General features: G+C 51.6%; 1 protein-coding gene across 1 annotated transcript; it reads left to right on the forward strand.

Annotated features, from left to right (window-relative positions):
• The first annotated feature begins 806 nt into the window (after positions 1 to 806).
• Positions 807 to 12,018, forward strand: ELAC2 (elaC ribonuclease Z 2). The gene is made up of 23 exons (XM_057378627.1): positions 807 to 1,171; positions 1,243 to 1,293; positions 1,364 to 1,434; positions 2,049 to 2,113; positions 2,774 to 2,831; positions 3,309 to 3,377; positions 3,882 to 4,037; positions 4,536 to 4,594; positions 5,376 to 5,434; positions 5,523 to 5,595; positions 6,433 to 6,545; positions 7,122 to 7,220; positions 7,403 to 7,541; positions 7,618 to 7,703; positions 8,701 to 8,810; positions 9,067 to 9,163; positions 9,277 to 9,415; positions 9,677 to 9,715; positions 9,874 to 9,983; positions 10,412 to 10,511; positions 10,582 to 10,702; positions 10,899 to 10,977; positions 11,667 to 12,018. Exons 1-23 carry the CDS (start codon positions 843 to 845, stop codon positions 12,001 to 12,003), a joined length of 2,559 nt encoding a protein of 852 aa, XP_057234610.1. The 5' UTR covers positions 807 to 842; the 3' UTR covers positions 12,004 to 12,018.
• The last annotated feature ends 303 nt before the right edge of the window (positions 12,019 to 12,321 follow it).

A 12,321-nucleotide genomic window follows, 5' to 3' on the forward strand; every position in this document is an offset into this window, starting at 1 on the left:
TTTATGGGACGAGACATCCGAGACTGCCGTGGGAAACCTGGGCTGGGGCCGGCGAGGCAAGCGGGTCTGACGGTGGGAATGGGATGTGCGGAGTCCAGCGGGGCACTCGGGTCAGCGCCAGCGGGGCTCCGGTCCCAGCAGCACCAGGGTGGAACCACGGCAATGGCCGGGCCAAACACGGGAGTGGCTAGGAAGAGAACCCCGGGAATGACCGGGAATCCCGGGAGGGGCCGGGAAGAGAATCCCGGGGATGGCTGGGCCGGGAAGAGAATCTCGGGAATGGCCGGGCCGGACAGAACCCCGGGAAGGACCGGGCTGGGCAGAACCTCGGGAATGACCGGGCATCCCGGGAGTGGCCACGAAGAGAATACCGGGAATGGCCGGGCTGGGCAGAACCGTGGGAATGGCCGGGCCAGGAATGGCCGGGAAGAGAATCCCGGGAATGGTCGGGCCGGGCAGAATCCCTGAAATGACCGGCCATCCTGGGAGTGGCCGGGAAGAGAATCCCGGGAATGGCCCGGTCAGGAATAGCCGGGCCGGACAGAACCGTGGGAATGACCGGACAGAACCGTGGGAATGACCAGGCATCCCGGGAATTGTCGGGCCGGGAATGGCCGGGCCCGGAGCCCACAAGCAGCGCGCGGCAGTCCCGGTCACGTGACAGCGGTCTAGGCGCTCAGGGGGCGGGGCGGCTGCTGAGGATCCGCGCTCCCCATTGGTCTGCCCGTGTCACGTGGCGAGGGGGCGGGCCGACCGGCGGCATTCCTCATTTCTCATTGGCTGCCCTGGTCACGCGGGGCGGGGGCGCTGGCGCCGATTGGCCGCGGGGCGGGTGCACGCGGATGTGGGCGCTGGCGCGGGCGCTGCCGCCGGGCCGCGGGCTCGTGTGGCGGCGGGCGGGGTCCGGCACCGGCACCCGCATCGCGATCGGGATCGGGATCGGGGTCCTGGTCAGGGCCGGCTCCTCCCGCGGCTGGGCCATGTCCGAGGGCACCTCGGCGGCGCGGCCGGCGCGGCGGCCCAAGGACGTGCCCCGGCACGTGTGGGCCCGCGAGCGGCGGAAGAACGCGGGCACGGGCCTGGCGGGACCCAACACGGTGTACGTGCAGGTTGTGGGGGCCGGGAGCCGCGACGCGGGGGCTGCCGTGTACGTGTTCTCCGAGTTCAACCGGTGAGTGCAGGGGTCGGGACCGGGACCGGGTGTCTGCTCCCGGGCCCTCCCTGACGCCCCTTTCTGCACAGGTATCTGTTCAACTGCGGCGAGGGCACCCAGCGCGCCATGCAGGAGCACAAGTAAGTGCGACAGCGCGGGGGGGACAGCCCGGGCTGGATCGGCCCCTGCTCACCCCCGTCTGCTCCGCAGGCTGAAGATTTCCCACCTGGACAGCATCTTCCTCAGCCGCGTGTCCTGGGCCAACGTCGGGGGGCTGCCSGGTGAGTGGGGGGAGCCAGCAGCTCTCGGGTCTTTGCGAGGTTCCCGATGCGGCGTGTGTCAGGCAGCGGTGGGGACAGCGACATTGCTGTCAGAGGGCTGGGCTGTACGTGTGGCTCTGTGGTGCTTCCAGCCGCTGTGTGGGCTCTGCGGCAGTGCAGACACGTGGTGGGACAGGCCCTGCCTGCCCAGCATGTCTGGCTTTAGCTTTCCAAAATCTCCTGGAGCAGAAGGTGTTACCAGTGTTGYCAGCAGGGAACTGTTCATTAATGAGGCTGGTCTGAGTCCACCACTGTCCTCAAAGCAGGATGGGGTTAGAACAGGTAGCTTCAGATTTTGTCCATTAAAATTCTGGAAATCTCCAAGAAAAGGAGGAGATTACCAATCTGTTCAAGTGCCTTGCTCCAGATTAATACTATGAAGATGTGTAGATATTTTCCTTATCTGCAGCGGCAAGTGACTTGTTAAAACTGCCACAAAGCTGAGGCAAAACTGAATTTAGGTCCACGTTCAGTTCTGGCCTTCATGGACTGGCCAAGCAGAGAGGAATCTTTATTTTTGGATCTACCAGCAGTTACTGGGGCTGTGATAAAGCTGTTTCCCTGCTTGCTTTTAGGCATGATTCTCACACTGAAGGCTATAGGGCTTCAGAGATGTATGTTCCTGGGGCCACCAAAGCTGGTAAGTATGGGAAGTTGCAGAAGGGAGAGAAAACCCTTGAAATGATAAAGCTCACCCTGGAATTGGGAGCGCTGGTGGCAAAGTGAATCTTTATTCTAGTTTGAAATACTCATCCAAGTTAGTGTCAGCCCTAAGGGCTGCTTCAAGATCCAAATCTCTTCAGTTACAGGACAGCAGAATTCTTCTGCTCTTGTCTTGTAATGTCACATCCTGATAAATCAGCTCTTGGGAGAAGGGAGGATCTTTGTTTCCTTTTTTTGGGCGATCTCAAGCACACTCATTTGCCACACTTTGCTCCCTCCCCATTTGGTATTAMTAGAAACAGTCTCTGATCTCCTGTTTAAGATGGTCCTTGCCAGCCTAATGGCACGTCTGGGCTGAAAATTTGCAGTCCTCAGCATTGTTTTATTTCCTTGCAGTTTCTGCTGACTAATTATATGGATGGAAGGGGTGTGGACAGTGGTTCTTTCTCTTTCTAAGGGCATGGTGCCTACCAGAGGTGGAACACCTGCCCAGGGTTGCCTGAGCTGCCCAGATTTGTCTGACTGGGTGTTGAACYTTTGCCTTCATTGAAAAGAGCCTGTAGCTGCTGGAATTGTCATGGCACTGCCTGTGCCACCTCCTGATGTACTGATAAATACTGCTATGTTTCTCTTCCAGCAAAACTACTTGAAAGCCATTCGCCTCTTTCCTGGGCCCCTGAAAAGGATGGATTTAGGTACGTAGATCAGGRATGTGTAGCAAAGGAACTTGTAACTTTTTGTTTCATCTGAAGCCAATGTTGCATTGACCTGTAACACCTTCAGAATAAGTGCCTGGGGTTTAGATCCAGTCAGAGGAAGTTTTAAACAATTGTTTTGCTCTGATACATTGTTAAACCTCTCACAACAGTGTTTCCAGCTCTGTTTCTGATCAGGGCCTGCCAGGCTGGCTGATACAGACAGTGTTTGGTTTTAAAACTCTGTGAAGGCAGTTTTCTTCCAGAGTCTGCCAGTGAACTTGCTCACTGTGGTATTGATGAGCTTTTAAAACTTGAATTATTCATTGGGGTTTGCAGTTGGGCAGAGAAAGGAAAGGGGAACATTCAGCAGGTTATGTTTAAGAAAGACAAAGACATTTTTCTGATTTATATTCTTGAAGAGTGTGAATCTCTGTTTATGCACTTGTTAATGGTGGTTTTTTTATCTCTTCCCAGCTGTGCAATTGCACACAGAGCCTGAATACAAGGATGAGACAATGACTGTCTACCAAATACCTCTGACAGGTGAGCACGTGGTGCTGCAGAGAGACAGGGGAAGCACGTGCTCAGTAAGCACAATGAAGGTTCAAGGAGCAGCTTCTGTTTGCCAGCCTGAGTAAGCAGAAGTTTATTAATTTGCATTTCTCAGGAGAAGGATCTCRTTCAAATAACAAGACCTGCTGAGTCAGGGCCTTGGCTGATTTCTTTAARTGTGGGTGGATGGAATGACATGTCAGACATCCATGAATTTGGCTTTCTCAGCCAGCTGAGTTCTTCATGCTGGAAAATATCATACTGAGGGTGCAGGGCAGACTTGACAGAGTTTAACAGTTTGGGGAGAAGGACTTGGATGAAGGGTGGCTCCTGAAATAAGTGACTGGAGTATGTAAGTGCAGGCTAGGCTGYGGGGAGGAGCTCTGTATTCTGGTGCAGTTTTAACCTGACTGTCATGGAAGGGGGAATGCTTCTGSTTTTCTTATCTTGTTTCTTTTGATTGAGTGATCTTTGCTTTTATTGGATTTSGGACAGCAAAATCACTGGCTGCTGAAAGTGCATCCCCCCAGAGTCCTGGAGCATCACCCCGAGGTGGAAATAGCCCTRAAGGGGTCACAGGGCCTGGATCCCCAAGAGCTGCACAGCAAAGCTTGGAGGAAGAAAAGGGAGAAGAAAGCCCAAAGAAAACAGGTGAAACACATGGAATGGCCTTTTCAACTTTAAAGAGATGTAGCCAAATTTAGGATATGAATTTGTCCTCTGAGCCATTTACTCTGGAAGTTAGGTCTGTAGAGAAGCTCAGCTGGATGATTCCATGGAGCAGAAAGTGTTCTGGTACGCTGGAACTTGATACAGAACTTATAAGTCCTAGAAATTGGACGTGATTGCTGCTCGGTTTGATTAGTCCTTGTAGTAGTTTGCTTCTGGCTGGGGTGGAAGCTCCAGCCTTTTTGCTTTAATTACAGGTGGATGCTGGGYTGATTATTTTTCCATCTTGGGCTTCAGTTTGGTTTCTTGTATCTGAAGCCATGGGCTCTCTGGCCTTGGGTATTTGTAACATATTGCTGTGGGGCTCCAAGTTAACTGAATAATGTTTCTGTTAATGCTTTAGCAAATTTKGGCAKGTTTTATTTTTTTTTWAAATGACAGTGAGTGATGATTTTTAGTAGTTTTGCTTTCTTTTGAAAGGTGATGAGCAGAAGTGTGTGAGTAGACATCCTGATCTGGTGACGGCTTTTCTTTGTAAAGTAAGTTTGGGCACAGSGTCTCTAAACCAACACAGACCAGATTAGAGAATAGAACAGAGTGCTTCRGTGATCATCTGCAACCACAGCATGGCTTGAGTTGGAAGATACCTCAAAGATCATTCCATTCAACCCTCTGCCATGGGCAGGAACACCTTCCAGTAAACCAGATTGTTCCGAGCCCTTTGAACACTTCCAGGACTGGACTATCCAGTCCAACTGCCTGGCCACTGCAGGCTGCCCAAAATTTAAAACATATTATTAAGAATATTGTCCAAACATCTCTTAAGCAAACTTGGGCATTGACCACCCTCTGTAAGAAAATGGCAAACTTGGGACATTGACCACCCTCTGTAAGAAAATGCTTCCTAATGTCATCTTGCTACAGAGATTTAACTGGAAACAGCGTTTTAAAGTAGGGCTTTGAAGCTGTAATGTGTTTCTGCTTTTCAAATGTCAGTGTTGCTGCAGCATGAGTAGGAATGTGTAAAACTGGAGGCGTTTTTGAGCACAGAGCAGTGGTTATGAGTGTGAAGGTTCCATTCTTGCTTAATCCTCAGAAGAGGGCAGGGTTTTGTGCTTGCTTGGCTAAAGAGGGGAGCAAGAAGCAGCAGCTTCTAGAAACCAGAAAAGCTTTTTGGAGTAAATTGTAGTAGTGTCTGTGGAACTGAGAAGGGAAAAAAATATTCCCTTTGCTTGGGGAGAAACCCTTAATCTGGCAATACGTGGATCTTGTTTCCTGTCCCTCTTTATTTGAGTRATAATTCTGTTTTACTCTTTCCAGATTCACCCGAGGAAGGGGAAATTCCTGGCAGCAAARGCACAGGAGATGGGCCTGCCAGTGTGAGTATGAGAGCCCAGCCTGGGGCACGGGGCAGCAGCAGGCACTGGGATGTTGGCAAGCTAAATATTTCTGTGGCCTTGTTTTCAGGGGAACTCCAGCCATCCTTCCCATMATTACAGCTCTCAAAAATGGAGAGAGSATCACTTTTGAAGGCAGAGAGGTAAGATGTGTCTGTGCTTCTGTGTGGCTTTGTCACTCTCCTTCACCCTGGACTCCCAGGGTGACAAGCTTTTGTGCAGAATGCTTTGCCTACCCGTGGGTACTGGGACTGTTCCAGCTCTAGGTTGTTGCTGAACATGGCTGACCATTCCTGGGGCTGTTGGGGTGGTGGTTACAGAAGTACTCTCTAAACTGAATTCCAGTGGGGGTATGGCTGGGTGTTTGCTGTTTGGCAGTTCTGCTTCATCTCCCCTTCCCAAAGCTGATGCAGGTSTAGCAGTGAGTTAGTGGAATTAATCCCCGCATATTTTTTTAATCTGAGGATTGAATGCCTGTGTAGCCATCTCTCCTTACCCTGTGTGCACCTCTGACACCAGAAGAAGTTCAATAGTTCCAGGGTCTGAATCTCTCAGACACTGGAGTAAGAGGCAGAGCCAGCTCTGGCCAYGGCCTGGGTGATCTGCAAATGAAGATCCTGACCTGGGAAACAGGATCAGCACATCTCAGTGTCACAAGAATTTCATAAAGCCTTTTTTTTCTTACACATGCTTTGCCACCATCTGAATCTGTCATGGGAAGCTAGAAATTGCTAGAATTCCCCCTCCTTAGGTCAGGCTGTGGTTTACTCTGAGGCCAGGGGTGGGATTGGTTATTACTGAGCAAAATGCAAGTATGTGTAATGAAATCAGAAGGGGCGCAAGAACTGCCTTGGCTTGGTTTATTAAGCACAGAGAGGGGCTGCCAGGGTCTGTCTGACTGAAGGAGCTGGACTCACAGGTGCAGGAAGGGCTGTGTGTTCAGGTTGGCTGTGCTGTGACCATGGTGTATCTGTGTGCAGCTGTTCCCCGAGGAGCTGTGCACCCCCACTGACCCTGGTCCAGTGTTCCTCGTGCTGGAGTGTCCTCACGAGGGCTTYGTGGATGCTGTCTGTGAGAACGAGACCTTCCAAAGGTAGGGCTGGGGCTCCTGGAGGGCTTGGGGGAGGATGCCTGTGCTGAGCTTTGCCCAAGAGAAGCTCTTGTTCTTGTCCAGATGTGCTGTTCCTCATGGCTGATGTYTGAGCTCTTTGGCACCATTAAGGAGCTCAAGATGCAGGAAAGGATTGGTGGTGCATTTTGAGGCTTTTAGGAAAGGCAGGACCTGTGAGGTTCTGTGACTGCCACAGAYCTGTTTTCTGTCAGGGGCCTCTAGAGCAGGAATGTGCACTGGTGTCTGCCTGGGGAACAGTGGAGGCTGGAAGCCTGGACTGCACATAACAACTCTGTAGGGTTTGTGCAGAAGCATTTGGGCTCTTGGGGACTCTGCAGATGTTGTTGCTGGTGGAGGAGAGGAACTGGCCTGTGGGTGATAGTGGAGGTCTCAGCAGATGGTGGGCCTGAGCCTCGTGCCTTTGGTGASGCAGAGCCTGAAGATCCCTGCTCTGCCTGCCCCAGGGGGCATTTCTGGTAGCACCAAAGTGGGAGAGGCGAGGTGATGCCTAGGACATGGACTGATCACAGATATTCTTTCTGTTTGAATGTGTCCCAGGTACCAGGAGGGCCTCCCTGAGAACCAGGTGGCCTTGGTTATTCACATGACACCAGAGTCAGTGCTTCGAGACAGCCGCTACCAGCAGTGGATGGAGAGGTACGTGGTCCTGTGGTCCCTGGGTTCCTCTGCTGGCAGCAGCCTGTTCTTGTGGTGCAARAAGTAAAAGAGCTGTAAAAAGAGGGCTCTGCTGGCTCAGGTGAGATTTTTAACTTGGGTGTATACATGTGTCTGACTCCAACGTGGGGCTGAAGCTGTTGTGCATTATTGTCCTCTGACAGATTTGGGCCTGGGACTCAGCACTTGGTGCTCAATGAAAACTCCTCTGCTGTGCACAACCCACGCAGCTACAAGATCCAAACTCAGCTCAACCTCATCCACCCAGACATCTTCCCTCTGCTCACCAGCTAYCAGAGCAAGGTAGGCCAGGCTCTGCCTCCCCCTGTGCCTCGTRCCCTGAGCAAAGGCTGTGTCTCACCTCACTCTCCTCTTGCAGGAAGCAGAGGCTGTGTGCCCAGTGCCCATTGTACGAGGGGAGTGCCTCCTGAAATACCACCTCAGGCCGCAGCAGGAGTGGCAGAGGTCAGTGAGAATCTTTTACTTCTCAGGTTTTGGGTGTTGGCTTGAAGCAGCTTTTCAGTGAGGGAGGCCCCTGCCAATCCTTTCTGGTGGCTGTGCTGGGGGAACTGTGTCGAGGGCTGGGTCCCTGTTCCTGAATGTCTCAGACAAGTTGTAGTATGTGGATGACTGAGCCACTGAAAACAACACTCAGTCAGTGCTTTGGAGTGTTATTTCTATTCCTTGGTCCTGTAGCCTTGTGGTCCTTTGTCCTTTGCTTTGACTCATACTGTGCACCCAGCTGTGGCTATGGCAGAGCAGATGAAGGCAGGGAGACAGTTTCTGGGGAGCCCAGTGAAACTCTTACCCTCTGAAGACCTAGAAAGCCTGATATCAGAGATGAAAGCTCCAGGTGGTTMAACAGTTGCTGACTTTGTTCCTGCTGGTCTGTTGGGCAAACAGGTGAAGCAGCTCAGTGAGAACCTTAAGGACCATGTGCCACAGGAGGCAAGGGGATTTCAGCCACCATGGCTCAAATTTCTGGCTTTGTTGGGCACAACAGGAGGATGCTGGTGCTAAGAAAAGTGTCAGTTTTTCTGTTCTGGTGTTTGAGGGCCTGTARTACTGCACATGCTCTGATGCAGGCCCAGGACACAGGTCCCTTACACTTTTCATTGACACCTGGATCCCTTTAGATGACTGCTCCTCTTCCAGGACCCTCTGTGCTGCCTTGTAGTGCCCTCTAGTGCTTGGCAGCACTAGAGGATCGGGATGCAGTGCTGTTCCAGGAGCTTTTCCACTATGGTGGAATGATCCTTTCTGTGCCTAGCTCAGCCCAACCAGGCCTTTTGGCACGCACCACACTCGTGGTTGTTGTGTCTTCTCCCACCCCTCAAAATGGAGAGAGCATTTGCCCCCTTATTTTAAAGCTGTTTTGTCACAGAAATTTGGCACTTGGCTCTGAATAGGGCTATTTCGGCTCCTGCCTTGCTCCATCCTGAGAGGTGGCCTGTTCTTGCAGAGATGCTGTGACTGTCTGTGATCCTGACACATTTGTTAGTGAAGCCTTGGATCTCCCTGACTTCCAGACCCGTGTGAAGGAGTGCAAAGAGAGCCTGTCTGCTATACCAGGTATGGATCAGCAACTGGGCTTGAGTCAGTGTAATGGAAAAAAGAAGCTCTTGGTGAACTACTCCTTCAGAGCTTATAAAGCTGGGAGGAGGTGGGGCTTGTTCTGCCTTCCCTTGTAGACCTGCTGCTGAGGGGGACAAAAATGACTGTTCTGGACATGGCAGCTCTGGAGTTACTGGGCGCGTGAACTAAATGGTGTCTGACTTGGCAGTGTGTGGAGAACATTTGCTAACAAATCCTTGTTTGTTTTCTCTAGGAAATGTGGATGCTTACCCTGAGATTGTGTTCTTGGGAACAGGATCTGCAATTCCAATGAAAATCCGCAATGTCAGTTCCACGCTGGTGAACACCAGGTAAATCCCAGTGCTCTCTGACCTTCTGCCTTCCAACCCAAAAGATCCCCCTCCCTGCATGGCCCTGCTGAAAGCTCTTACAGTGGCTGCTAAATATCTGTCATTCTGCCCAGTGCCACCCGGTCCCTGCTCCTGGACTGTGGAGAAGGAACCTTTGGACAGCTCTGCCGCCACTATGGAGAGCAGGTGGACCAAGTGCTGTGTAACCTGGTGGCTGTGTTTGTGTCCCACATGCACACGGATCATCACTCGGTGGGTTGAGCTGTGGGAAGGGGAAGGGGCTCTGCAGGTGTGAACCTTGGGACTCAGCTGTAGTTCCAGTTCATGAATGGGGGCTGCCCTGCTCTGCATTCATTCCCCAGGCACTGGTGAATCTGTCTTAATCCCCTCTTCCTTCTTGTTTGAGATCTTGTTTGTTCTGTCTCTGGGTTGCTGAGCAGTGGTAGCACTGTTGTTACCTGCCTCCCCAGATGCTTCTGACCACTCTTGCTCTCTCCTTTGTTCCCTTTGCAGGGGCTGGTGAATATCCTGATGGAGCGGCGCAGAGCTTTTGTAAGTAGAACTGATGTTTCTCTGCTACTGTACTTGGCTTGGGGTGAGGGGAGGAGAACTTTGGAGTAGTGGAGAAGCACCAGCCTTTCCCTTGCATTTCTTCTCTCTGACTTGCTGTACACCTTGTACTGATTTTTCCCCTATCTTCACTTTTGCAGGCGGCCCTTGGTCAGCCTTTCAGCCCTCTGTTTCTGGTAGCACCTGAGCAGATCATGCCTTGGCTTCACGAGTACCACAACCACTGTGAGGAGATTCTGGGAGACATCAAGTGAGTGTTCTGTGTGCAGAAATGTCCTTGGTCCTTATTCAAGGCAAACTCCTGTCATCCATTCCCCCACCCCTTTGTTGGAGGTGCCTCTGACTCCTCCCACTGCCTGTAGAATGAGGATGTGCAGTTTGCAGAGGGCAAGATAGGGTTTGTTACTCAGTTGTGCTGCTTAACAGAGGCTTATGTGCAGGCTCCTTTTCTCCCCAGGAAAATTGAGTTGGGCAAGTAGAAGAAAGAATGTTTGGTAATGGGGAAGCAGTGATTGGATTAGGGACACCAGTGAAAACCAGGGGTAAAATAGACAGGTCACCAAGGTGCACCAAAGCACCGAACTGAGAATGAGAAACAGGAGAAATTGTCTGCTTAAAGAGAATATCAGGTTTTATTTTGTACCTGTCCTTATTTGCCTCTTCTTCCCTCCCCCACAGAATGATTCCTTCTCAGTCTTTGGTGAAAGGCTGTGAGAACATCAGACCCAAAGCCAAGGAGTTTATGAGCTCTCTGTTAGAGAGCTATGACCTGGCTGAGGTGAGTTCCTGAGTGTGGGGGCTCTGTAGCTGAAGGGGACCTGGGGTCTAACACTTGTATCCTTGTTCAGTTTCAGACCTGTGAAGTCCAGCACTGTAAAAATGCTTTTGCATGTTCAATGATCCACAAGTCTGGCTGGAAAGTAGTTTATTCTGGTGATACAATGCCCTGCATGGCCTTAGTACGAATGGGTAGGTAACAAACCCTCTGCTTGAAGAATGTCTTGGACAAAGGTATCCCTCTGTCAGTATCCAAAGTGGGCACCCCAAAACCCTTGGTGCTGTGTCTGCCACACAGTGAGGGGCTGAGRAGGGACAGGAGGGCTCCTGGAGACAGTGGGACTGGTCATTCTTCAGCTGAAGACTGAATATGGGATTGTTTACACAGGTAAAAATGCCAACCTGCTGATCCATGAAGCCACGCTGGAAGATGGCATGGAAAAAGAAGCTATAGAGAAGACCCACAGGTGGGGTGTGTTCTGCTGTCTGTCTCTGTTCRGAAGGGAAAGGTGCTGTGCTGGGTGTAGCACTTGAAGCTGGTGGTGAAGGGTCCAAGTCCTGTCAAAGGTTCTGGTGTGTGTACAGCTCCTGTACCCTGAAGATGGTATATTGTTCATTGCAGCAGCTCTCAACAACCACAGCTCCTCTCAACATCCCCAGAGAAAATGGGGAAGCTCTCAAGCCGACCATGGTGACTCTACAAACAAACCAGGCCAAGGGAAAGGCTGTTTGCATGGTTACATCTTGGAACTAAGCTCAGAGGGTACAAGATTCATCATACCTGCACAGCTCACTGAAATTCCAATGAGAACTGCAGCCAGGGATTCYGTGTGCTGCCCCCAGCAAATGTTGGCGACCGAGAGCAGCTGCTCGGAATTGCCTGAGTCACAGTGCAAGAGCTGGGCGTGCTGGCACTCCCGGGACAGGTGCCTGTCCCCAGCTTGTAGAGCTCTTAAATGCAAGACTCCAAAATTACAGCTGCTTTCCTGCACTCAGGGCTGTGTGCAAGTCAGAGACTTTCCACCAGTGCAGGCTGCCCGGGAGAGAGGGGCCCTTGTGCTCAGCAGGTGTGAGGTCACTGGGTGTGGTGTGACCCTGGGCACAGAGCAGCAGTACCTGCCAGCCTGGCTGTGACCAGGGTGTGTTTCTTTTGCAGCACAACCTCCCAGGCCATTCAGACTGGGATGAAGATGAATGCAGAGTTCATCATGCTCAATCACTTCAGTCAGAGGTACGCCAAGATCCCGCTGTTCAGCGAGGACTTCAGCGAGAAGGTTGGGATTGCCTTCGACCATATGAGGGTAAGGGGAGCTTGGGGTCCGTCCTGGGAACAGTGTCAGGGTTATTTTGGGATGGCTGCTCATAAATTAGATTCTCTTCTTGCACTGTATCAATACTCGATCTCTGAAGCAGCTCCTTTAACTGCTGGCAGCAGATATCAGCAGCATGGGGAAAAGATGGCTAAGGGTGAGATAGGTGCTGATGGCTCTTGAATCCAACTCTTAACACACTGAGTACTTGCCTCATGTCACCTCAAGCCTGTGCTTGCCAAAAAACCTAATTTTGATTTTTGTTCCCATTCCCATCCCAACTGATGAGCTGCTCCAATGGCAGACAAAAGTTGTGGCTGTTGAGCTGAAGGCACCTGTGGCAGTGAGAGTAGYTCACTGTCAGTCCAAATTTGTGCTGGTTCTCAGCATTGCTGTGGAAAAAATGTCCAGAACTTATCAAGGTCAGGGCAGCTCAGTGCAGGGGCTGCATGCAGGAAAGGGCAGTGCCCTGCTGTCTGCACAGGCCAAAGGCGGGGGCCA

Source organism: Malurus melanocephalus, unplaced genomic scaffold (genome assembly GCF_030028575.1).
Source record: "Malurus melanocephalus ecotype Western Australia unplaced genomic scaffold, MMel_1.1 scaffold_368, whole genome shotgun sequence".
Classification (NCBI taxonomy): Eukaryota; Metazoa; Chordata; class Aves; order Passeriformes; family Maluridae; genus Malurus; species Malurus melanocephalus.